The sequence below is a fragment of the Glarea lozoyensis genome, assembly GCF_000409485.1.
Source record: "Glarea lozoyensis ATCC 20868 chromosome Unknown GLAREA1, whole genome shotgun sequence".
Classification (NCBI taxonomy): Eukaryota; Fungi; Ascomycota; class Leotiomycetes; order Helotiales; family Helotiaceae; genus Glarea; species Glarea lozoyensis.
Window position 1 is genome coordinate 362890 of NW_007360983.1, and position 25016 is coordinate 387905.

A 25016-nucleotide genomic window follows, 5' to 3' on the forward strand; every position below is an offset into this window, starting at 1 on the left:
ACGTGACTATGCCAAGTTATACTTCGTCCGTCTTTAATTTGATTTTTCTGGTTATGGTTTTGCAAGTAGCTGGCTAATGACTAAACAAGAAGACATAAAATCATCTCTCGACTTATATTCTCTATTAGTTAGGCGTAGAAATCTAAGTTGTAGTCGAAAACGTGACATTGTCTGAAAGCAATCGACAAAATATCGTTTGTTAATAAATAGGACACTCTTAGACTCCATCAAAACCAAGTTTAACAACACAAACTTTTCGATTATATTAATTATTAAGTAGAGAAATAATTTTTGAGGTTTTGGCATTTACTTCATCGGTATGAGGACTGTATTTACCGGAAGTTATTGTTACTTCTGCATGCCTTGAGTTCAGTGTACTAGACTCCCTCGCTTCTAAGAATGTCGTCTACCGAGCTGAGGTAAAATATGTTGAAATATGTCATTGCATATGCCCACGGCTCCTCGTCCTCGTTGTCGCAATCGCCCGGTCCCGCGGCTTTAGCTTTGCTTTCTATCTTCGCTCACGCTGTTGTTGACAAGATCAAGACAGATGCTTCTAGTCTCACGGGACGTGGGATTATTGTCTTCAAATCGATTCTCACCTCCTACCTTCCATCCATTCAGGAACATTTCAGCCCTTCTCTTGACCAGCTTCAATATTCGACAGATCGTAGACGGACTTTAGCAATTCTTGAAAATTTGGAGAAGCTTTTCCAGGTATGTACAGTCTTTAGGTGATGTTATTGAGTGTCTGACGTTGTGATGATACTGAGAGAAGCAGAAAGAAGGGCTATGACACGTAATAGTGGTAGTGGGAATCGCTGTTGTTGTTCTTACATGGATGATAAATGCTGACTATGCGCTCTTTTTGCAGTGGCCATCTTGTGTTGAGCGAGTCCATGTCAATTATTTCGATCCCAGCCACTACCCGAAGCTCACTGAGCTCCTGTTAAAGGGCAACTCTGCCCAACGAGAACTGCAAATTTTTGCGACCGCTCTGGCAACAAAAAACCAATCTGCTTCTGCTCTTTGGAAGCAGCTAGTCGATTCGTTGGAAGATTTCTTCGAGCCTGAAATTGAGGAACGTGGTCCAGATCTATCCGAGTTGCAGGAATGGGACGTGGCAAATGAAGATCCCGACGACAATCAAGCCTTCGTACTGAATTTACACAAGGCGCTTTGGGAACATTTTCTTTTCAATTGCCAATACGAATGGGAATCAGTTATTACCAATCTCCGCTTGAATTGGTGGTCTAAGGAAGAACTTGCGGGGACATATGCTGTATGCTTTTCCCTATTCTTCTTGGGTGACCAAAGACCTGAAAATTGGAATGCGGCTTGCCAATGGCAGGATACCCAGATATCAGTCTTCAAGTTGAACAAAGTAATTCTTGTGGAGCCTCAAGAGGTCGACGTAGCCGAGGCCGAGAAAGGCACACTAGTGCTTCTTCCATCAGGCGCATCAGAGAACAGCAAGGACTGTGACGAGACCGTCTCGTCGTGTTCTGAAGATGATGATGGTGACGAATTCTGGGAATTACTCGGTGTTCCGACGCAATCTCAGCTTAAATTTGCATATGCCGCGTCTTTCAAGTACAGAGGACCAAGCCAGGCAATCCGACCATCCCTCAGAAACTATCCTAGCGTGTCTCTCACGAAATTGCTGGGATCTGAGAAATTCAACGATAAACCGAAACTCTTACTCTCGTTTTTGTTAGTGCGTACGCTTTGGCAATACTACGAATCAGACTGGATGGGCGAAGACTGGAGCAAAGACTCTGTTCATTTTATGTTCAATGAGCATGATGGTGTTTCCAAGGTCATATCAGTCAACGAGCCTTTTTTGCAAACACGTTTCAACATAGTTGACCAAAGTAACGAGATTGAAAGCACATCAAAACCAACGACAGTTCGTTCTAGTAAGAAACAGCATAAAAAGCACCTCAAACACCAAGCTAAATTGCGAACTCATCCATATCCAAAAGTGTTGGCATTAGGAATAATGCTCCTCGAGATAGAACTAGGCCAAAGAATTGAAAACTTTGGTGGCCGGGAATGTAACGATTCAGATGAAGTCAATGTCCTTCACAACATTGGGGTCAAGGTTCTTAGGAATGAAAAGGTTTGGCCACCGAAGGGAATTTACACCGCCGTAAAACGCGCCATAGAGATATGCATCAAACCCGATCTTGAGGTCTTAGGTACCAACAAGAAATTGCTGCGAGGCAACTTCTTTCACGCTGTTGTAGGGCCTCTGAAGGCGATGGTCGCTGGGGCATGGCCGAATGCCGATACGCAAGAGATGAACCCAATCGTTTTCGAAGATACAGATTTTTCACCATCACCGGTAGCTGGTGAGCTTAGCATTCACAACACCAAAACTAATAACTCTGGCTATGCTATCAATCCTCCAGCCCCGCCACCAAGCAATAGCGCATTGTAAGTCGGCAGCCTATCAATTCTAGGTTGTTCTCTAGTATAGTAACAGAAACATTGGAAAGCCTTCCGTAGCTATAGCTGGAAACGTAATGGCAACAGATTCGTAAGTAATCACTAACATATGTCGATGTCATTCGAACCTGAGAATTCATTCATAGACCGATTACAGTCGATCAATGGTTTGAAAACTTGGACGATTTCGATTACGCCCTCAAGATCTCAAAAAGTAGGAGAAACGAGAACTGTCAACCTATCAAAGTAGCAATACTTGATACTGGTGTTCTTGAATCGTATTACCAGGCCGATCAAATGTTCCAGAAAAGCATCAAAAATTACAAAGATTTTGTGTCTGATGATTTAACTACACGACGAGAGAATACCGGCCATGGAACCAATTGCATTCAGCTGCTTCAAAAAGTATACGCAGATGCAGAGATCTATGTGGGTCGTGTCTTTCAGGGGTCTCAGGCGACTGACAACACACATAAGCTCATGGCAGCAGTAGGTTCAAGCCTCAATCTAAGTTCAAAATGCTAACGCTACTAGGCAATCAAACATGCAGTAGATGTATGGAAAGTAAAAGTTATATGCATGCCCTCTGGCTTCACAACGGCAAGCCAAGAGATTGACGATGCCATCTCCACAGCTATCTACGCCAGAACACTCGTCTTCGCAGCAGCTTCCAATCTGAGCAATTTCACCAGTATCGCCTTCCCAGCACGTCTCTTCCAAACATTCCGCCTGTTTTGCATGTTCTCCACCATCGCTGGCGCAAAACCGACTTGTTACTTCAATCCCGCCGCCCACAAAAAGGCTCGATACAATTTCGCTATCTTAGGTGAAGGAATACAAGTCCCACCAATCCACAATGGAGCTATCCAGAATCCACTCTCAGGAACTTCCTTCTCTACTATAGTCGCTGCTGGTGTAGCCGCTAAGATCATCGACTTCTCCAGCCATCCAGACGTGCGCGGTAAGATTGATGATGTTGACGCTTTGTGCCAGGTCGAGGGTATGTCGGAAGTCTTCGCGCAGATGGTGTCGGCGGTGGATAATAGTTATCATTGTCTTACACCTTGGAAATTGTTACGTGGATGGAGACCAGAGGATGCCGAGGAGGAGGAAATGCGACTGGCGGGTTGTAAGACGATATCTAATGCGCTGACCACGAGATATGATCCCAGGTTGTGAAATAGCGATTATGGCGTAGGTACATGAGTCTGGTGCATGAATCGAAAATACTTGATTTCCTGAAAATCATAGACGAAATATGCGATGGTTTGTCTTACAACTTGATCGACGAACTATACGATAAAATTAACTAGAATGTATAACCACCGTGCTCGTGCTTCGACTACTACTACTAACATTGTCTAGGTACTGCGTGGTAAATCAAGTAATAGACGAAGCACGATGTTTTGTTTTGAAAATACTGTCGCGCATCTGAAGTATACAAAAGCTTATCAAGTTTTATTACAAAGCGAGTTTAAAAAAAAACCAGGACATCATGCTGTCAAATTGCCAATCATGGTCTACACAGAGAAGTTTAATCCAGTTTATCCAGTTATGGAAACTTTTGCCATCCCTCCACGGTGCCAAATCAATCCATCCAGTCTATCAGACAGAGCTTCTGCCTTCGTCTCAAAAGATAAAGACGAAATACTCTGAAATCGACAAGTATCTGGGTCGATGATACGGTTTGAACGAGAGTCTAGGGTCTATCGAAGCAGACTTGCGTTCGAGTATTGGATAAATATCGATACATCATACTGTAGATAGGAAATTAAAACCTTAGGTACGAAAACAATGGTTCTTTGGCCTTAATAGAAACTCATTCACCATTTCGTCATACATCCTTGGGTCTTATCTAAACAAGTCTTTCATGTCTTCTCTGGCATTTTCAGCTTACTAGACCATGCACATCCGTCAGATACGTGAAGCAGTCCAACAGCCACATTACTTTGAATGGATACCAGAACGACAGGTGGATGCGGGACGGCCTCATCTACAAGTGCGACAAATAGTGTCCTGTTCGTAGGGATGCTGTACTGTCGATATATGAATTGGCCTCTTCCCCGCTTGAATAAAGTACCGCGGACATCTAATCTGATAGCCAAAGTTTTCTGCTCCCGGACAGCCTTCTCCTAACTTCCGACTCAAGATTCCGAACGATTGGGGATTCATTTGAGTGGAGATTTCAGAAATTGTCAAATTCAAGGCACAATATATAAGACCATCGGTATTTAAAAAGTTTAAAGTATTTTCACAACCTCTAAGACGGCTATCTGATAGTCTGAGATAAATTTTGGTATGTAGAGAATTCAATTCTTTTGGTATTCAGTTCTTTTGGTTCTCTTAGAACGCCGATCCCCTAAACTCCTTGCAATGCCCCAATTTGCTGAAGATGATGACAGACTGTGAATGTCGAGTTTAAACAAGGAGGACGCTATTCAAATTAGCAATTGGACGTAGGTATTTAGGATCTTAAAACTTACGCGTTGACACACCCATCATTTTCACAATTGTTGGTGATCTGTGCCCATCTACCCCAAACGACCTTACCACCAGCCGTCACCAGACCCAAATCACTGACATTGACTTCGATAATCGTACCTTTGGTCAAAACACCAAGTTGTGTGTACATTGGGTTTTGAGGATTCTTCTTGACGCTAATGATTGGAAGATTGACTGTAACTCCGAGTTCAGGATGCGTGACATGGGCTTTCTTGTATCGCAAACCCATAGGACGAATGAAGCGCTCGTATTTGACCGGTCTTCTGGTGAAATCTAAACTTAAGATTAGTACCGTAATTGCTACGTGTGAACTATGTGGTATTCTGCCAAGTCCTCGGAATAGCCAACTAATCTTGACATGGGGTGGCTCACCTGGTCCAACGAACGTTGGTTTTGTGATCATTCGCTTCCAACCCTTCTTCGCGGTTTTCTTTCCGGTCTTAACAACCTTAAACATTTCCTCTTCAGCAATACCTCGGACCTTTGGCAGAGGAACGCTAAATTTGGCCGCTTTCTCAGCCCTCTTATTCTTGATCGCACTCGATAACGCCTTAGCATTCGTAGGATTTGATCGATCGAGAAGATATTGTGGGAGAGGGGTAGTGGATGGTTCGTTGGGCGCGGAAGACTTGACATTTCTCTCTTCGTGGGCCTTGATCTGTTTCTTCATCTGGATCTTCTCGTGATGTCTCTTCTTCTGGTAGAGCTTCGCCCTCAAACCAGTGAGTTTCTGCGCATCTTCAGACGCCTTATGTCCCTCACGAGCGGCCTTCTTCCGAGTTCGTTCTTCGTGATCGAGGCGGCGGCCGTGAAGCTTTCGCCACCTTTCCATATACTCATTTTGAGGCTATTATGACTGTAAGTAAACGCCGAGTGTATACATAAGCTGGCAACATTACCATGATGAATTGTGAGGATGTTGGTGTTGTGGTGGGGATTTCAAATTCGTGAGGTTAATCGATAAGAATTATTTCTCGACTTCAGAAAAGCTTTGACGATTTACCCAAATAGGCTAGCGCGTTTATCTTCGCGGTGGATGAACTTGACCAGAGCACCTCAGAAGCACCACGACATCGAAGAGGTTTGCAGCATCACAGTCGCTCTGCCAATACCTCGATCGCCCCTCATGTTCAGTCGCACGATAAGGAGGTCAATCCTCGATACGAAAATAGCATCATCTGCACTTCCGCCAACCTTCCTCCTTCCCTCTCGCGCTCGATATCTTCAAACCACAGTCCAACATGTCGAGACACCACCACAAGGGCTTGACCCATCTCAATTGCCACTGAGTCCAGCCGCCGAATCGATAAAGAGCTCAGTTACTTCAATCACCAATGCATCCCCATTACCTCCTCGCGGTCCTCCTCTACATCCCGAACCCATTACAACACCATTAAAACTCGATTCTTCAATCAGAGAAATGCTGCCTCTACTTGCAGCTCAGCCATCACATTATATCAGCATACACATTCATGGCAAACCATATTTAGTTACTGCTGGAGATACTGTTCGACTCCCATTTCACATGCCGGGCCTCATTCCAGGGGATATACTACGATTGAACCGCGCAGCGAATCTAGGTTCTAGGGATTACACATTAAAGGGAACGCCATACTTGGACGAGCGGCTCTTTGAGTGTCGGGCCAGAGTAATTGGAGTAGAATCAGAACCCATGAGGATCAAAGAGAAGAAAAAACGGAGGAATAGGAGGATCAATACGGTCAAGAGCAAGCAAAGGTTTACGGTCTTGAAAATCTCAGAGCTCAAGATCAATTCCATCGAACAACTCGATATGTCAACAGATGCTGCCTGATTGGCTTCGCATGATTGAGGCAAATGTGTTGGCGGTAGAGATGGGGGGCTCAAGAAACACACCCGCGTCTACGACCCGGCGAAAAAATGTGGAAATGTACAATATTTAATGGCAAACAGGCCCAATACGGTCCCCTGCTGCTCACATGTATCATAGTCGCCAAGAAGGTCGTGTCTGTCTATTGGAACAAAAAAAGTTTATCTCCCGTGTTGTCCTTGTGTCGGTGCGCTTTCTAACAACCACTTACAAAGAGCGGGCGGCCTGATAGGGTCAAACTACCAGGCGCCAAGTACCTATATCCCAGGTATCGCTTCATCAAAAGCATAACTTGAGGCTAACTTCATTATTCTACGTAAGACTGTTGAAGCGTGGGTTTTCGGTTGTTGCCTGGGGATCGACACTTGAAATCACTAAGGGTTGGAAAGGTCGTCTGAATTTATGTCATGAAGAGCACGATATGACACTGCGAAAGATGTCTGTATTATATATTCGTTCGAGGCCACAAGAAATAATGGCTCAGCCGCTTTCGCCAAGGTAGGGCTGAGGTGAGCATGGAGGAACCGTGGCGACGCCAATCATGAAGGTTGCAAGTTTCAAATGCCGGTACATCAGTGGTCTGATTCGTTGTTTTCTTCTTTGGTCGATGCTTCGTCAATCATGGCCACCACCGAATACTCACATAAGATCGCTAAACTATTGAGTGCCTCACAAGCCTTCAATATTGTGGCTGTAAGCCAGTCCCGTGGGGATCGTCCCAATGCTTCCCAATTTTAAAATCTATACTATGTTGTTGCCCTCCCCTCTGCCCAGTCTACTCTATGTATTGAAATGAAGACATGGAGATAGTGTCAAAGTCGACTCAAGTATGAAGAACATCTTCAGTCGAAACGGTACGTTTGGGGATTCTGGCAGGCCAGAAGGAACTCAGCTAAATGGAATTTCAGGCTCGCAAAACTTCTACAAGCCAATCACCACCAGAACACCGGTTCTTCTATTCTTACTGGCCATTACTCTCGTGTTGTTTGGTATCACAGAGCTCGCGATCCGGAATATTCCAGCCCATGCGGGAATCGGGAACGCTGAGCGTACGGTAAATTATGTGCTTCTTAAACCGCAGAAGGGAGGCTTAGCTGGTCGTCAAGTTTGTAAGTCCAATTGAATCGAGTCGTTCAAGTTGGTATCAACGTTGGACTTCCGAGAGATCAACGTTCACGACTAATTTCTCGTTTGGCTAGCTGCTGGAACTGTACTTTCCAATCAGGGGCCCACGAACAGTCCTTCGCCTACACCCAGCCCAGTTGTTTCTCCGAGCACTCCAATTGCTGGAGGCACTGGAGACAGTAGTAGTAGTTCTCAAACCATCTACTACACAGCGAAAGATGGATGGCTGGAATTAGGGGATCCTACAACAACACCGGTCATCACAGGTGTACCGCAATCAGGTCATTTGACATTGAGTAAATCTCCTGATCCAACACCGAATCAACCGAGCCCAGTCGTCAACACAAACAACAATGCTACACCCAGCCCGAATCCTAAAGCGACCCCGACCATATATTCAAGTGCCGCAGGAGGGTTTCTGGAACCTGGCAAACCTCCATCCGGCATAAATGCTCCCGGGCCAAATCCGAGTAAGTGAAATATGGTTGCTGGTCGAAAATAGTTAACAATGAATAAAGCACCTCCAACTCCAGGAGTTATTCCAGTTCCCACCAACGGCCCCATACAACCAATCTCCACGCCAATACCTACTGCTGCTGTGACCGATGTCAGAGGTTCACCAGTTCCAGTCCCAGTGATGACAGTTGTAGGCGGTCAAACATTTGCTGTGACACCTACCGTCAACAGCAATGATGGAGCAACATACACACCAGTTTTAACGATAGCGAACGGCCAAACATACGCTGTAACGCCATCTGTTACTGTGAAAGACGGCACGACTTATACAACCACTCCTTCTCCCAGTAGAGTTCCGATAGCCACTGGAGCTCCGGCTGGGGGGTATATAAATCCCAACCCAACAGACACTGCCAGTTCTCCCGTCTCGACGATAGTCAATTCCACCGGCACTTATTTCGAATTTGAGAACGGAGAAATCGTTCGTACACCCCAAATTAGTCTTCAGCAGTACATATACGTCGCATTCCTTCCTCTTATTGTATCAGTGATATACACAATTCCATGGCAAATTCTGGATACCACAGTCAGGCAAATGGAGCCTTTCTACCAACTAAATCAAGATGGTGGGGCCCTGGGAAAGAACTCCTTGAGTCTCGACTACAGCACCTCTTGGCTCATCGCAGTGCCATTCCAAGCGATAAGTCGAGGTCATGCTATACCATTTTGGTCGTCACTTATCTCCATATCAGTTCTTATCTTGGCTCCCATATCGTCGGAAGCCTTCTTTGTGAGTGTAACAGGCGATTGTTTTGCCAATTCTGACGGAGCGTGCCACGCATCATGGGGAGTTTATCCAGCGCTTGCACGAGCAATTGAAGGCATCCTGGGATTCATCAGCGTGCTACTAATCTGTCTTATCTTTTTCAACTTCCGTCGGCAGTCAGGCCTTCATTCTGAGCCGTTTAGTCTCGCGGGGTTGGGTGTTTTACTCTCTAAGTCTCCGCTACTCAAATTTCTGCGGCAGATTGACAGTATGATCACGCCCCACGAACTCGAGCAAATTGTGGCAGGGAAGAGATTCAAACTAGCTGAATTTGTGGCAGAGGACAACACACCATGCCTTGGGATTGTGCCAATGGATATTGAACCCGAGGCGGGATTCGCAACAATTGGTAGTCAATCCGAGAAAAAAGGCGTGTATAGCTCGGTACAAGTTATTGACGACTCTGAGTCGCACGAGTACGATCAGCAGCCCCAGACAAGGGATAAGATAAAATGGCATACTGGAATGTCGTTGAAGAAAGACGTGAAGCAAAAAATTACATATCTTGTCTCCCTGCTCATCATCGCAGGACTCTTGACCTTGATTACATATTACCATTGGACAGGTCCTGATCCTGTAACTAAGAAAAGCAGCGGCTTTGAGACATTTATGGATTCACAAGGTTTTGGGGTGAGATTCATGATGTCTATTTTGGGTGTTGGGATTAAATTGCTCTGGGGTGCCGTTGACTCTGGTAATTTTCTCCTTTCAAAAGAGAGCTGAAGTACTAACAATTTTTCCAGATCTTCGACGAGACCAACCTTACGTATCGCTTATAAAAGGCTCTGCACAGCCACGCGATAGCATCATTATTCCCTTCCACGCCGCTCATATCACGGCCATTATCCCCGCATTAACGCGCTTTCATTTCCTCACTGCCATCGTCGCATTCCTAGCCTTCGTCTCCGAGTTTTTACCTATCACTCTAGCCAACATCGCCTTCAGCCCAGCGATGACGAAACAGGCATATATAGTCTGTCACTTTATATCCATGTCAATGCTGATTCTCATGGTCATCGTGATGTTCATTCTTCTCGTTAGACCACCTGGAGGTGTCGGCTCTTTACCTCGTCGACCCGGTAAAGGCGGAATCATTAGTACGGCGATTTATCTAGCTGCGCCTAGCGAAGCTGACAGCACGTTTGGAAATGTTTTTGGGAGGGAAAGCCAGCGTGAGAGAGGATTGCTTGATGGGTTAGCGGGATTGAGTAAGTTGAGTGGAAAGGAAAGAGATGATCTTATAAATGGCTTTGGAAGTCTGTACAGTTTAGGTGTTGTGGATGGTGGTGATGAGTCCAGAAGTAGTGGCTTTGAGAGGAGGAAGCCTGCGGGAGAGACGAGAGAGGAGTTGAGGATTGATGACGATAGGAGGGTAAGGCGGTTATTGAGGGATTGATTAATGTGTGGCTTAAATCTTGGCTGCTGCTTAATTTCTTCATGGGGGGAGGTAATGTCTGGTTAGCTCAGTAATATCTGGGACCTCCGCAAGGAAAGATGTCAGAACTGTATATATTGGTTCAGTTGGAAATATTATGAGACTATGATAGTTACTGTATAATAAACTTCAGTTGCCACCGTCTATAAAACCAAAGTGACTGATACAACATACAGCACCGCTGCAAACTCGAGGACGCCAGGCATGAGAAAAAGGCGTAATCCTACCATACGCCGATGCTAGCATCTACAAAGCTTACCGACTACCCAACCCAGTTGCCAAAACCAAAAGCATACATGCAGAATGAAGAAGTTAAAACACGCTCACTACGCTAAATTCAAATTGTGTTCCTTTTGCGCCTATTCTCGGTCCTAAAAGACTGAAAAGCCAATCCACACTTAGAAAAAGTTCCCAAGTGTAGCTCTATACCACTTTTTCCACTTGCTCTCCGGACTATCCCTCAATCTAACCGCCTCAGCCGCCAGGAATTCCGCCTCATCATCATCAATTTTCTGCTTCCCCTCAAAAATATCCGCTTGTTGAGCACTCCACACCTTTGTCTTCACAACGATCTTATAGCCTGCGATCATAGCGCAAAATATCACGACGCCGATATAGTGCACAATGAACTTGCGCCACTGAAAGCGTTCTCCGGTAATAGGATCAGATGTGAAATCCGCAAAGCCGTTGAAGATAAGGATGATGATGGCGAAAGCTAGGGCGCAGAAAGAACCATTGATGCCGAATGGTGAGACATAAGCGAGTGCGGTGTCTGGGACTACTTGCGCGCGACGAGCGCGTACGAAGCAGATGTGAGATAAAAGGATAGCGATCCAGGTTAGAAGGCCGAAGATTGTGACGAGAGATACGAAGTAGCGGAATGTTTCGAAACTGCCGACGTCTACGGATATGAATGCGATGAGAGAGAACGAGGAGCAAACGCCTAAAGCGTAGAGTGGGACACCTCGGTCGCTGGTTCGTGCGAATAGGCTGGGTGCGTTACCTTCAACGGCGAGGGAGTACAGAGAACGAGTAGCGATGTATAAATCGGTATTGGCAGCGCTGAACGTGAAGATTAGAAGACATCCGTTGATTATGTCTGGAATTAGGGAAACGCCTGCGATGTTGGCTGCTACCACGAATGGGCTGGCATTTGCGGAGACTGTTTTGCCAGATTCGCTGTTTGCGGAGAGAAGAAGTGGGCTGTTGTAAGGAACGTTAAGGCCGAGCAAGAAAACTAGCACGATGTAAAAGAAAACAATTCGAAAAAAGGTCAGCTTGACAGCTCGTGGAACTGCCTGTCGTGGGTTTTGCGCTTCGCCGACTGTTACTCCAACAAGTTCGGCGCCATCGAAAGAGAACACCGCACTAGATAGCACGTTCCAGAACCCCAGAAAACGACCAGCGCCTCCAGCTATAGACAGTCAGATGATAAACCGAAGATAACTTATTTAATGATTGCTTACAAGCGAGGAACGGGGCAAATGCACCAGGATTGACATAGTATTTGAAACCAGGCGCTGATATCGACGAGCTACCACCGACAGCCAGAATAAACATGAAAAATATTAAGCCAAGCATAATGAGGACTTTCAAACTGCTTAGAACGAATTCGAACTCTCCAAAGATGCCAACGCCGAACAAATTAATGGCAATGACAGCTACAAGGATAGCAGCAACATAGAGAGCAGCGTTTGATGCGGGTCCTTCATAGCCTGCTTTGTCGAACCAAAATCTTATGACGAGCGTAGATGCGATGAGGTTGTTTGGTGTATTGATGATGTACTGTGAGTGTCTAGTCAGCATTAGAGATTGTATTAAGCATCTCGCTATAACCTTGAACCAGTAATTCCATCCGACAGCAAATCCAAGGGCAGGGTCAACAAATCGATTAGCAAAACCTGTGAAGCCAGACGCAATCGGAAGCCACGATGCCATTTCTCCCTGGTGGAAGTTAGTCGCTATAGATTTGACTGTCCCCTTTGAAAACAAACCAACGCAGCCATGACAGCATAGCATAAGACACCAACTAGAGTGTAGCCAATTATCATAGACACTGGACCAGATTGTGCCAAAGATGGACCACTGCTATGTGTTAGCAGGACAACTTAGCGAGCGAGTTTTCCAACTCACGTATTTATGAGCAGTCCAGTTCCCAAGGCACCACCTATCGCAATCATTGAAATTTGACGAGTTTTGAGGTCTCTTCGCAGTCTAGATCGCGAATTCTCTTCGTATTTCCTTGAATTAATCGGCAGCTTCTCAGATGAGTCCTCAGGGATGCTGCTGCCAGTCGAAATCGTCCGAGTCCCTCCCCCATATTGATGTACCTCCATTCCACCATACTCGCTGATGACTGATTTTCCTCCAGGACTTTGTAAGACCGTCTGCTTCCCATCATCGTAATCGTCAATGTTCGTGTGATATTGAGCCAGCTCTAGTCCGTCATCAAATTGTGTCTTATATGCCATTGAATACCGAAAGAAAAAAAGAAAGGGTGAAAAAAAGACCGATTGCTAGAATGAAATTAAATGAATGTATGTGGAAAGTCCCCCGGAGTCATGCAAGTGCCCACCACAGAGATATGTAGTATCTCGCGGATCGTGATTCCAGATCAGATGAAGGATGCCCAAGAGATCCGGGCTGCGGATGCCCCCTCAGAACCCGAAACCCGAAGCAAAAAGATCGAATCAGGGGCTTGAGTAACAACAAAAGGGATGGAGTACAAAGTTGTAAGAAGAGTAGTGATAAAACCTGAATCAGACATGATTGTAGGCGGCTACAGATAGATTAAAATGTGAATACTCTTGTAATATCATTTGAATCGAGATCAATTCGATTCTCAAGATAAACCGCCAACTTTGATTTTGACACCTTCACCTCTCGGCTCACGCATGCACAAAGACCTTCTGCTCACAAGCGACAGATATATACTAGGTTGGAGATCCATTGAATCCTCGTCGGAGAGTATTTCTTCACTGAATAACAAAGGCGGCCGATTTCTGCACAGTTGAGGCGGTTGGTTGTTTTGTTGGTGGCTCACGAAGGATCTGAATCCAGCCACGACAGCAATTGCTGGTGACTGTGTTTCTACCACGGCGCGGCCTACCTCCTTCGAAACGTGCCAGCTGCACGATAAAGATAAAGTTGTTGGATGAAGGGCGAGGCAGGGGAAAGACATGGGATGAATTGGTTGTCCTGATGTTGCGGTTGTCAGACCTTTCGAGGTTTCAAGTTAGGGTTTTCGCTACCCCGCGGGTGTAGGATTGGGGCTTTCGGATAGCTCATCCAATGGATTTAGCATTAAAGGAAAGCCTCTCGCATACTCAAATTCAAGGTGGCAATAAGGCTCAGAAAGAGTAGTATGGAGACGAAAAAGGTATGTAGAGTTGGTGCAAATGGTGTAAAAAGGGCAACAGATTGAGCGCTAATGTTAACACCAAAGGTAGGGACACGACATGATTCTGCAGGAGTCTGGCCTTGATTGACATCACGAAACAAGAAAAGTTCAGATGGTCATAATCGGATGAATTCATAGGGAAATAAAAATGTCACATGAAATCAGTAAACGGTAATAGGAAATAAGGTATTTGTTTGGTCAGTCGTAGGGACTGTTCTGTTGCCCAGGAGATTGAACTTTCGGACTTCGGCAGCCGAAGGACCCGGTCCCTAAGCTACGCCGTCCCAGGCCTCATCCTTCTCGATCTCAACATCATTGTTATCAATAATAACCCCCTTCAAATCAGCTTTCGAAACTGTGGTAGTCAATTCCTTGCTTGGCTCATTGTTTTCCCATTTCTTTAATTGTGCCTTTGCTCCAGCAAGCGTGTCTCGAATTTTCAAGATAATCTCATCCTGGTGCTGTTTCTGCTTCGTACGCTCTGCCTCTACCTGCACACAGTAGTCGCACTTTTGAGGAAGTGTAATTGTGTGCAAAGGATGTGCAATACTCTCGATACACTGGTCACCTTTTCCTGAAGCACGGAAGTCTCTTTGTTTTTGGCATGGGCGAGCTTCCTTGCCCCACGAGTTGTGGTTGCATTTGAAGACAAACCTTTTGAAGACACACATTCCTTTTTTAATTTGACTATAAGTAGACACAAATGGATTAGGACTCTGTTGATTGGTTTTGGTATAGGAATATCAAAACCAATCCTATTTTTATGGCAATGGTGCTCTGTTTATCAAACCTTATTGCTGGCTGTTCTAGTGGAAGCTGTTGTTATACTTCTTTATCTTCTTTGCCAACACGCAACATTTAGCTCTTGTTTGCTAAGAAACACAAACAGATTCTGCCAAATCAGGCTAGGCAGGTTTCGACGCCTGGCACCGGGTTTGCATTGGCGTTAAATGCAAGTTTTCAATCAAACGCCAATGAATCCCTTATGAGTTCCTTCTGCCGCGCATCACTCAAATGCCACAACCACACTGAAATGAGACCACGTACTCCGTATACCAGCGTGCATAGCTGGATTATCGAATGGACAGCCACACATCATCTATAGGTCTATCAAGATTGTTTTTGGACAATTTCTTTTGGCTGGCCCAGCGACAGGGTTTTGTGGAGAACATTTACTATTATTTTGGGTTGCTGACCGCTGTCCAGTGCCTGATTGAGAGGAGTTTTGGGTCTCGAGTGTAGTGTGTGGCTGATATCTATCATTTCGCAATGTTTTCCCGCTTGGCGCTCATCATCATGGAAATGTCCGTTGAGAACGGACGAGGAATGTAAATTATGTCGCTGCTGCCTTTTAGAGATACTAGGATGAAATTACACAATGGGCTTATGTAGACGATGGGTGTTTGTATTGTTCTTGGATTTGTTGGGTGTCCAAATATCTACATCGCGAAAAATGTGACAGTATCGCCCAACTCCCGCGAATTGAAAACGCCACCAACATCTGCCTAATCTCTAAGGAATAGGTGAAATATCGCCAGTCAAGAATTTCCTGCGACTCGCCCGTAATTATCCTCCACATTCAATCAAACATACACTCCGACTTACGATGAGACGGGCCCAATATCCTACGGGATGGTTTAACAGTATTTCGATTCCGCATAAAAGCTCTCTCTCGAGTCCGTACCAATACAGACATAAATGGACCGGGAAGCCGTCCTACGGGAACAATACAATCAGGGGCACAAAAGCTCTTCGTCGACAATCAAGGCCACTAGATGCCAAATTACACCCACAAGAGCAGGCTCCGCCGCTGGAAATAAAAACATCCCGACCTGTATCTGATCCAGTCTCACAGTCTATTCGCCGAAAAGTAGGAATCGCGGCGTTCTTCATCATTTGGTCCGGTTCACTGTATTTCTGGGCAACGAACAGAAGAGAATTTCCAAAGTCGATGCGTAAAAGTATGCAGTTCAATTTCATGACGGAACACCTTTGCAAACTCTATAAAGCGCTAAGCCCTGGAAATCCCAGGGAGCGCAATCGACAGGAATATCCAAGAAACGGACAAGAGTCTAGGGTGGTGCTTTTTAACTTAGGCAATCTCTGGCAAATAGCAAAATGGAACTGGGGTGCCAGCCTTATTTCTATGTTGAAGTACTTAATCAACCTTGTAAGCACCCCAGGCGCGTTATAATATTAACACTCATATTGTCATAAGTAGGAACAAACCTCACAATATTTCCGAGCGGATATGTCATTCTTGACAGTGGCCTCTTCGAGGTTTTCCGTGATGAACAAGATATAGCAATCATGCTCAGTCACGCCCTTGGTCATATGTATGCTAGACATGAGCCAGAAGAGATCAGCAAAAGGCTGGTTTCATTCGTAGCTTTCCTTCCTGCTATACCACTGGTGCTACGTTTACCATTGTGGGCTTTGCGATTAGTAAAGATCGGACCATGGACGATAGCCGCGGTATTTTATAGTGCAGCAGTCATTGGATTGAGAAAGTGGAGCCTTGACGAGATGAAAAGATCTGAAAAAGAAGCTGTGTTCCTTGGTACTTATCTGTTGATGAACGCTGGCTACGATACCAGACGTGTCGCTGGGTTCTGGCAGAGAGTAGCTAAATACCGAGAGGATATGCTCTCAAGAAATCTGAGTGAGGAAGAAATGCACATTGCGCTTAGGTCGTTCAGATCACATGGTCCTGTAAGTGTTATTATTTCCAACAGCATGGTTGTACATAAACTGATCATCAATTTAGCTAGAAAAGCTGCAACCCATCTACGATCAACTTGCAGAAGCTTGTGAAAAGGACGGACACGTATACGATCAGAAAATCTTTCGCATGAAACACCCAGCAATGATATGGCAGAATCCAAAGTTCCGACACACTGACCAGGGCACAGTTGAGCAGAGGAACACGGCTTTGCAAATTTTGAGCAAGGGACGGAGGTTTAGAAATGAGTTCAGAAAGTAGTTCACAAAAAGCACAAAAAGAAGTTAGCATTTAGGGCTGATAGTCTGTAAAAATTACTATGTTCCTGTACAACATATGAGAACGAGTCTGTCTTGGGGCTTAAGTTTCCAATTCAAATTTTAGCGTCATATTTTCTAGTTAAGTGTTGATAGCAATTGCGTGCATCAGCCTTGACATCTTCTAGCTACCATACTTAATCACCTGATTTCAAATTCAAGCTGGAGGTTTTAAAACGATCTTTATACACCTGGAGTCCTTATCGTTGCCAAACGAAAAGTCGTTCAAAACAAATACTGACGAAATGTTAATGCTCGAATCAGAATCATGGTTTTATTTGACTGGAGAATGGAAAGACATTGTCTGTTACTTGTGCGACGATAAAGAACGAAAGCATGCTCAAAACTTACTGCTGACATATACCAAGTAGCAGTGGACAATTTGGCCACTTCGTCGGTAATAAGTAAATAAACTTCAGCTTTCAAGATCTTTCAAAACCCGTTCCGGTGTGGGCAAGAACGACTCTTGAGAAATAAACGAATAGTTGTGTTTTCACCGATTCTCGCTTAATTGGAGACTGTAAAAGAAACTTATCGTCTTTCAGCATCAACCAGGAATGCATAGTGGTCATTTAAGAAGTTTGCTAAAAGAGAGGTTTGATTGGTTGTGTTTCTTTAATATAAAGCTTTTTCAGGCACTTCTTTGAAAGGATTCTTATTGGCATCGGCTGAAGGCTGAGAAGCACGGAGGATTGTCACGGGGAATGATATGAAAATTGTATTGTGGCAGATTGAGTTCTATTTTCTCTTAAAACGATTCTATGTCTATTTTCGCTAAAATGCGTATTGTGTAAAAAGGTCAAAGCAGGAAAAGTTCGAAACCAGGTAGTCTAACCACCAATCTCGCAAATCAAATCCTTCTCCTCTGTGACTTGAGTCTGCACATCATCCCACTTATTATAAGAGCCACTGCAAGGGAAGTGCTCACAACCACTCTTTACCCCCTGACCACTCTGAGCATAAAGGAACTTTACGCCCAAATTATCATTCTGTGCATCGATAGCAGAGACATCGTAAAAAGTCTTGTCTTCGAATCCATTGAATTTTACCTCGCCACGAATGCCAACTGGTCCACAGTCGGTAGCGCTAAATGAGGTTTGCCATGCACCTTCCCAACCTTGGGGAATGGGAATGGCGACTGTGCCTTTGCCGGGGACGAGCTGGGTGACTGGTATGGCGTGGCCGGGTGCTGCGTAAAAGCAGACGAAACGGTCAGTCTTGTCTCTGGATAGGAAAATGATGGAGTTCGCGGAAGTGAACCCGAGGGTTGCCAATGTGGCGAAGAGGATGCTAGTGAGTTGCATTTTACGTGTTATTTTTGCTAAGATTGTGTCGGTTGGCGATGTGTAAGCCTCGTAATCTTCAGTGTAATATTTAATCTTAAAGATGATGGTGTAAAGCTGGTCTAACGTTGTAGTTAGGAAAACTTCTCTAAACACCTGAACAGACAAGCTTATATACTTTCTCATGTTGTAAGAAATTTAAGTGGTGAAAGACGAGGTAAACTCTGGAAAATGACCTTAGTTACCCTAACAAGGAGCACAACCATGTTGTGACATTATTTCTTTTGTGTTTTTTTCAATGCATTTCATTGCATTGACGAGCAACAAAGGAAAACCATATTCTGAAGATGGAATTTTCTTTGAAGGTCCAGAATTTATATCTTTCACAAAGAACTAGTATCTAAATATAGATGAAGCCAAAGTGAAGATCGTTCGTCGCATAGAATCGTGATAGAGCTGCTCACAGTAGCTGTCTTTACGCCATAATCTGATCCGAAAAGACCAAGGTTGAGGGAAAGTGTTTCGACGCGGTAAGAAATAAGACAAAATGTATGATTAAACCTTTCTCCTCTTGAGATCTACGGTATACAATTGCTGATTTTGTTGCGTTAGGTTTCACTCCTCTATTCTCAAGGTATGACCAGGTTACGTGCTGCCTCTTTATCTTGTCTTTCTCTCAATACCCATGTGCTTTTCAGGATATTATTGTATAACTTCAAGACTGCTGACTCTATCAATTTAACGTTGTCACAGCAATCGTGGCCATCATACTTCACAAACCATCCCATAAAGAAGGAGAGTTCAGATCCATTTTCATTTGGAAACTATGAGAGCTGTGATGATAAACCAATAAGTGCAACATCAACCCAGTTCAGTGACTAGAGTACGTGCACATTTTTCCTTGAAAATATTCAAAAGCGACAATGGCATAGGGTCACTTTTAAGTTGTGTTACACACTCATTATGCATAGTGCCCCACAACCAGCGTTTATGATTATACTTCTGACACGGAACCACGGCTGTTCACATCCACTGTTGAATTACCTTGGTAGGATCGTATAATTGACCCAGGAAACCAAAAAGCTTGCAGCAGTCGTGCCACCAATGATTTGTCTAACTTTCAAGCATACCTGTTGGTGGATGTATACGCCCACGAAAGATCAGATGGATAAATTGGCAGTGTACCTTATCACCTCTACATCGAAGGCGCAATGCATAATCGCTCAATCAGTAGTTTTCGGAAGTTCCGGGAATATCTACTTGCATCCGCGTACAGTACCCAATTTATGTTATCTTTCAGTGATAGCCCCTCTGACGTGGTATCAGAATTCCGTGTAACTCTCGGCTAACCAATCTTCAGCGAAGTTTCCAATCATGACTTGCTCAGTTATGTGACCAACTTGAGAACTTGCAGGATGTGAGTTTATCCAGTATTTTCAGTGGCTCATACCGGAGAATTGTGAGCGTGTAAATATATTGTTCCCAGACGATAAACCTAATAAATGTGAACCAGAAATCGACATTAAATTACCTTCCACAGAGAATTGAGAGATAGAGAAGCAGCAGACGCGAACTAAATTTCAACTAATCTTGATGCCCACGGTTTCTTCAAATTAAAATTAGAAGATTCTTTGCGATATGTTTATTTTTCATTGCAGCAAGACGAGTCACTGGGGTTACTGAAGTGACTAATAAGGCAGAGACACTGCTCTAGTCCTAACACGTTTTTGTCATTTTAAGTTAGCAAAGGCATTTGTACATTGCTGGGGGGGTTGGTTTTGGTCAGGTGGGGCTCGATCGTCCCCCTTTAACTGCCGAGCGACCGGATGAGATGAATTGAATGTCTGGAAGCGCCGAAGCCTGTCGGCATCACGTTACAAATTGATACATAAACTTGACGCTGGGGTTCGAAGACTATCTAATCTCAAGAGAGCACCTAAATATCAAAAAACCTTAGTGCCCTTGGATTCAAAGTTTCAAACTCTTGAACATAAGTGACACTTGGGCCCCTTCTTATACGTCACTATATTCAAACTCACATAGCACTGCTTTCTTCCCTGGGTATAATAAGCTTTACAAAGGAAAGAACGAGGAGTGTGGGAATTAAGAAATTATCTTCTCTACACACTAGCTTCAATAGGTCCAATTGTTATCTCAACCTCGACATTAGCAATTTAGCAAGCGTTTTGCGGCTGGATGTATCAAGGGGACAAAGTTTTTATGCAATACAACTTCAGAGATTTTGCAATGCTATTCGTCATCTTGAGATTCTCGTAACTCGAGTACAGTCAGAAATTGACATAAAAGTGATTCCTGACGAGGAGTTCTCGCTTACCCACAAGGTTCTTCCACTTAATATCTGGTTTTGACTTAATGGAATATTCGAAATAAGATTTATGGGTGAGAAAGGAGATTGTCAATGAGATAGACTCTCGGCGTAGATAAGAGGAGAGGGTGATAATATATTGGTACCTTTGGAACAAAACGGAGCGCTTCTAGATCTACGGAGTATGGTTTTTATGTTTTGAGATGCTTCGAAGCTTTGTTAGACATACCATTTGTTAAAGTGAGTGGCCCAGTATATGATTTTTAAGATATGTATTGTGTTTTTAACAGAATACATGGTTGATCATAAACATCTTCTTACCGGATCAGCGACATACTATTTCTCAGCATGAAAAAGCAATGTCAATTGAGTAAGATGGAGGCACATATCAATATCAGTCCCATGATATTCAACTATCTCAGTTCACTTTGCGCATGTATGGGCAGCAAGTCGTGAAAGAGGTTCAATCTCCCGTCTCACACCAGCACAGCTGGTACAGGCCAATGCTGAGGGATAAGAGTTCATCCAGTTATACTGGTATTGGTCACCAAATAAACGAACAAATAAACGAATCGTCCGTGGAACGAAATTTGGGTATATCGAATCCTACAAGCAGAACTACATTTGTGTGCATTAATTCTCCAGCGGGAAGACAAGTCTCTCGAGATGGTGTCCTCATACCATCCCACCCAGCTGAAACCCGGCGAGGAAAGTATTTTACGCCTCGTGGAGATTCGTTGTCGCCAATAAACTCCCATCATTGTTTATCTCAGCCCTCAATCACGCTTAAGCTCGAAACCGCATCACAAAATTGAAAAATCACCTCGTAAAATCGTACAAGATGATTCTGATCGCACCACCATAATCGCACGCGATAACGAATTAGCATGTTTCATGTGTCTGATGTGCAGATGCGGCACGGCTCGTGTTTATCATCGTGGGGAATCCTGCAGGAATGATGGTGATGATCTTACCCCTCTTTGATTCTTCATCACTTGGGTCCAACTCATGGTGTTTTGAAGTGATTATGTTTTTTCTATTTTCTACAGCTAAGATTAAGTTTTTGGTACGCCGACCTAATTATGTACATGAATTAGACAATATACACACGCTGATTCCAGCGAACAAAGCCATTATACTCTTACAAGATAGCAGGTAGGTTGAAGCAGCGCTTGTTGGTGGGATGCCTAGTATGTTTCCGTTGCCCGGTGCTGCTGTTTTCGGGGGCGGAGTTGAGGATGTACTGGGTGGAGCGATGGACAGAGGGGTGGTGGAAGAAGATCTTGTTACTGGCACTCCGATGATGACTGACCGAGAGATGCTGGGTGAAGCGACCGTTGTATTCGATGACAATGAGATTGAGGTATTAGTTAAGCTCTGTTGAGCAATAACACTGGTAGAGTGGACTATTACGCCAGTGACGAATATCAGAGTGTTTTCCGTATGAGCTGCTCCATTCGTAGGCTGAACGAGGTTATCGACAGTTTGAGCCACGCTGCTGGGGGTTGTTGATGTGCTGGAGGCCGTCATCGCTGCTGCTGTAGATGCGCCAATGACTTTGTTCGCGTTAGCCGTTATTTCAGGAATTTGCAGATCTAAACTTACTGTTGGCTATAAGCACACCAGGTCCTGCAGAGCTGGTTGATGAACTCGTCGTGCTTCCTACTTTAGGCAACGTGAATGTCTCCACGCCTCCGCCCGGAACCTGCACAACCACACCGTCCGAGCCCAAACTCAATACCTCGTTGCTTGACAGAGTCACTCGTGGTCCGTTCAATACTAAAGCTTCAGTTCCGACGATGACCAGGCTCCCTGATGCCGCAACTGTGAGAGCGCTACCATGGACTGTCCCAATAATAGACCCTGTGACTGCGGGCCCAGCAACTGGTAAAGTGTAAGATGATACAGCCCCCCCAGCACTTTGGACTACCAATCCTTGGCTTCCAAAAGTTGCAACGACATTTGTCCCTTCCATTGTGATTGCTGGTCCACCCAATTCGAGCGTTTGAGACTGAAATAAAATTGTCGAAGCTGCAGGAGCAGCAGATATGGTGGCTCCTGCAACTGTAGCAATAGCTACAGGATTTATTGTATCTGGAGGATTGTTCGGAACAGGAGTCGGTGTGACTATCCCTGGACCTGGTGGGTTTACATTGGCCGTGTTGACAACATTGTCACTTTCGACAAATATAGCCGTAGGGCCTACAGATACTACTACAGGCTTGTCAAAACCACTGGAAAGGGTAACTTGTACTCCTAAACTTGCCGTAGACCCGTTTGGAAGCACGACGTTTGGAGGTTGTGGTTGGCCGCTATTTGGGTCATTGTTTACTGTTGTAACGACTTCGACGGACGATGGTTGAGGTGGCAATACAGGTGTAGGGGGAACAGGTGTTGTATTCGGTGGTTCCTGAGTCGCAACTGGTGGCTGTGGCGTGTTCTGAACAGGCGGAGGAGGTGGGTCAGCGACAGACGGTGCTGGACTAGGGTCTGGAGTTGGAGCCAATGATGGAGTAGGTGTCGGAGTTGGAACTACGACTGGTGGAGGGATACTTGGAGCTGGAGCTGCTGGAACCGTTGATGGGATCGGAGCAGGAGCTGGAGGTAGAGGGGAGGGAAGAAGACCGCCAGTAATTGGTGGTACAGCTCCAGCTGCAGGTATTCTTAATTAGCTTTCCTTTACTTTTGAAAGACAAGATTTTTCAAAATGGCTTACGAGGGTCAAACAAGCCATACTCCTCGTTCGATATCATGCAATGTTCCCAGTATTTACTATCAATTGTCAGGGTGGGTTCGATGGGTGGTGGAATACGACGTACTAGCCCAGTGATTTAATCTGTGGTGGCCACGAAATTCGAGGACTACACCGGTTGAAACTGTCGGACGCCATTGGACGTTTAGTCCAGTCCTTTCCGGTGGTAAGAGTACTCCCTATGAAAGCGGCATGATCGCAACCGGTAGCAATATCGTCAACATCCAGCATGCGGGGTTCACCGATCATGCTTTGTGCAGACACGTTGTCGTACAGCTGAAGAGTCGAAACAGACTCCGGCGCCATCTCCACAACCCGGTTAGCGTAAGTAGGACCCAAACGCCCACAGCCATTGGTCGCTTCTATAGTTTTAAGAATGAGATATATTGATGGCGATGACCTAGTTGAATATTGTATCAGTAGTGGTCGCCGCATGAAGATAGTAATATGAATGAGGTCGAATTGCCTACATTGTAATTCCTAAATCCGGGACGTATTGTGTAGTGGGGTACGTAAGATTTCCCTTTTGTTTCGGGAAGTATGAGACAATGACCTCCCAGGCGTTGCTACAGATATCAGCTTAGGTTTCCGATTGAAGTTTGGAAGGACTTACACGTGACATCCTGGCCACCAGGGACTATCATCTTTACCTGGATACCCATCGTGCCAACAAGTGTTGATGGGTATTGTAGAGTTCCCCCACGGATAGCCATTCCATTGAGGATGATTACCCCAAGGAAAGATAGCCCAATCGTGCCAGTTGGGCTCAGGAGCAGTAGTGATAGTTGCCAGATCGCTGCTTGTGGGTGTTTTTACGCGACCCGCGCTTGTTGAGGTAGTTGATCCAGATGTTGAGGAACTTGGTTGGCTTGTTGAGGTACGGTCTTTGTTATCTGACGTGCTTTGCGAAGCATCGCTTGATGACTCAGACGAAGTTGTCGTCGACGCCTTCCTTGCGTCCGAATCGACGTTATCCAGAGGCCTATTAGCAAGAGCGGCAACCGACGAAGTCGAAGAGATTTTCAGTTCCACTGGGATGACATTTGCAGTGACCTCTTGAATTACTGTTAGCTCTAAAGTCGACGACGCGCTCGATGAAGACGTGGTTGAGCTCGGGGACGAAGACGAGGAGGTTGAGCTTGACTCCGTAGATATTGATGAAGAATTGAAAGCAACGTTTGAGTCTTGACGTCGGTCAACTCCTACTACACATCAGCACAAGTTAAAGTAACAGAGTTCGAACATCATCTGATCTTGCCAAGCCAGTAAACTTCGTAGTATCTAAGTACTGATACCGGAGGTTTACGGTGAATCCACAGTGGAAGTTTTAGAAGGGAAACTTACTTAGGCCTGCACCGAGCTTCACAAACATCAAAAGAAAGCATACTTGATAGCGATGAAAGCTTGAGACCAGCATTACTGCTACAGAACGTCGATGAATATAACTATGAAGGCATCTGAAAGAAAGACTGCTGAATTTCCAAAACTTGAAGTTCAATGACGCTTGATCGCAAAATTTAGGAAAAAGGCACGGCTTCAGTTGGTGTTGGACATGATGCTGCCATTCCATCC

The 25016-nt window shown here is 44.9% G+C and overlaps 9 protein-coding genes across 9 annotated transcripts; 4 read left to right on the top strand and 5 right to left on the bottom strand.

Annotated features, from left to right (window-relative positions):
* Positions 1-426: 426 nt before the first annotated feature.
* Positions 427-3830, top strand: GLAREA_08773 (Subtilisin-like protein; the record flags this gene model as incomplete). The annotated part of the gene is made up of 6 exons (XM_008077734.1): positions 427-717; positions 875-2439; positions 2489-2542; positions 2598-2940; positions 2986-3580; positions 3817-3830. 6 exons carry the CDS (start codon positions 427-429, stop codon positions 3828-3830), a joined length of 2862 nt encoding a protein of 953 aa, XP_008075925.1.
* A 1039-nt stretch (positions 3831-4869) lies between these two features.
* Positions 4870-5785, bottom strand: GLAREA_08774 (ribosomal large subunit; the record flags this gene model as incomplete). The annotated part of the gene is made up of 3 exons (XM_008077735.1): positions 4870-4885; positions 4935-5226; positions 5326-5785. The coding sequence occupies 3 exons, from the start codon at positions 5783-5785 to the stop codon at positions 4870-4872; spliced, it is 768 nt and encodes a 255-aa protein (XP_008075926.1).
* A 204-nt stretch (positions 5786-5989) lies between these two features.
* GLAREA_08775 (L21p-like protein) lies at positions 5990-6766 on the top strand (the record flags this gene model as incomplete). The annotated part of the gene is made up of 1 exon (XM_008077736.1): positions 5990-6766. One exon carries the CDS (start codon positions 5990-5992, stop codon positions 6764-6766), a length of 777 nt encoding a protein of 258 aa, XP_008075927.1.
* An 865-nt stretch (positions 6767-7631) lies between these two features.
* On the top strand, positions 7632-10605 carry GLAREA_08776 (uncharacterized protein; the record flags this gene model as incomplete). Its single annotated transcript, XM_008077737.1, has 5 exons — positions 7632-7656; positions 7711-7911; positions 8002-8397; positions 8446-9903; positions 9953-10605. 5 exons carry the CDS (start codon positions 7632-7634, stop codon positions 10603-10605), a joined length of 2733 nt encoding a protein of 910 aa, XP_008075928.1.
* Positions 10606-11042: 437 nt separating this feature from the next.
* On the bottom strand, positions 11043-13115 carry GLAREA_08777 (uncharacterized protein; the record flags this gene model as incomplete). The annotated part of the gene is made up of 5 exons (XM_008077738.1): positions 11043-12058; positions 12111-12429; positions 12481-12588; positions 12639-12729; positions 12778-13115. 5 exons carry the CDS (start codon positions 13113-13115, stop codon positions 11043-11045), a joined length of 1872 nt encoding a protein of 623 aa, XP_008075929.1.
* A 1198-nt stretch (positions 13116-14313) lies between these two features.
* Positions 14314-14715, bottom strand: GLAREA_08778 (uncharacterized protein; the record flags this gene model as incomplete). Its single annotated transcript, XM_008077739.1, has 1 exon — positions 14314-14715. The coding sequence occupies one exon, from the start codon at positions 14713-14715 to the stop codon at positions 14314-14316; it is 402 nt and encodes a 133-aa protein (XP_008075930.1).
* Positions 14716-16162: 1447 nt separating this feature from the next.
* On the top strand, positions 16163-17027 carry GLAREA_08779 (uncharacterized protein; the record flags this gene model as incomplete). The annotated part of the gene is made up of 3 exons (XM_008077740.1): positions 16163-16214; positions 16263-16756; positions 16812-17027. 3 exons carry the CDS (start codon positions 16163-16165, stop codon positions 17025-17027), a joined length of 762 nt encoding a protein of 253 aa, XP_008075931.1.
* Positions 17028-17913: 886 nt separating this feature from the next.
* GLAREA_08780 (DNase1 protein) lies at positions 17914-18632 on the bottom strand (the record flags this gene model as incomplete). Its single annotated transcript, XM_008077741.1, has 2 exons — positions 17914-18483; positions 18612-18632. 2 exons carry the CDS (start codon positions 18630-18632, stop codon positions 17914-17916), a joined length of 591 nt encoding a protein of 196 aa, XP_008075932.1.
* A 3115-nt stretch (positions 18633-21747) lies between these two features.
* On the bottom strand, positions 21748-24861 carry GLAREA_08781 (uncharacterized protein; the record flags this gene model as incomplete). Its single annotated transcript, XM_008077742.1, has 8 exons — positions 21748-21768; positions 21803-22230; positions 22298-23344; positions 23409-23464; positions 23512-23844; positions 23915-24010; positions 24058-24646; positions 24789-24861. The coding sequence occupies 8 exons, from the start codon at positions 24859-24861 to the stop codon at positions 21748-21750; spliced, it is 2643 nt and encodes an 880-aa protein (XP_008075933.1).
* Between the last annotated feature and the right edge of the window lie 155 nt (positions 24862-25016).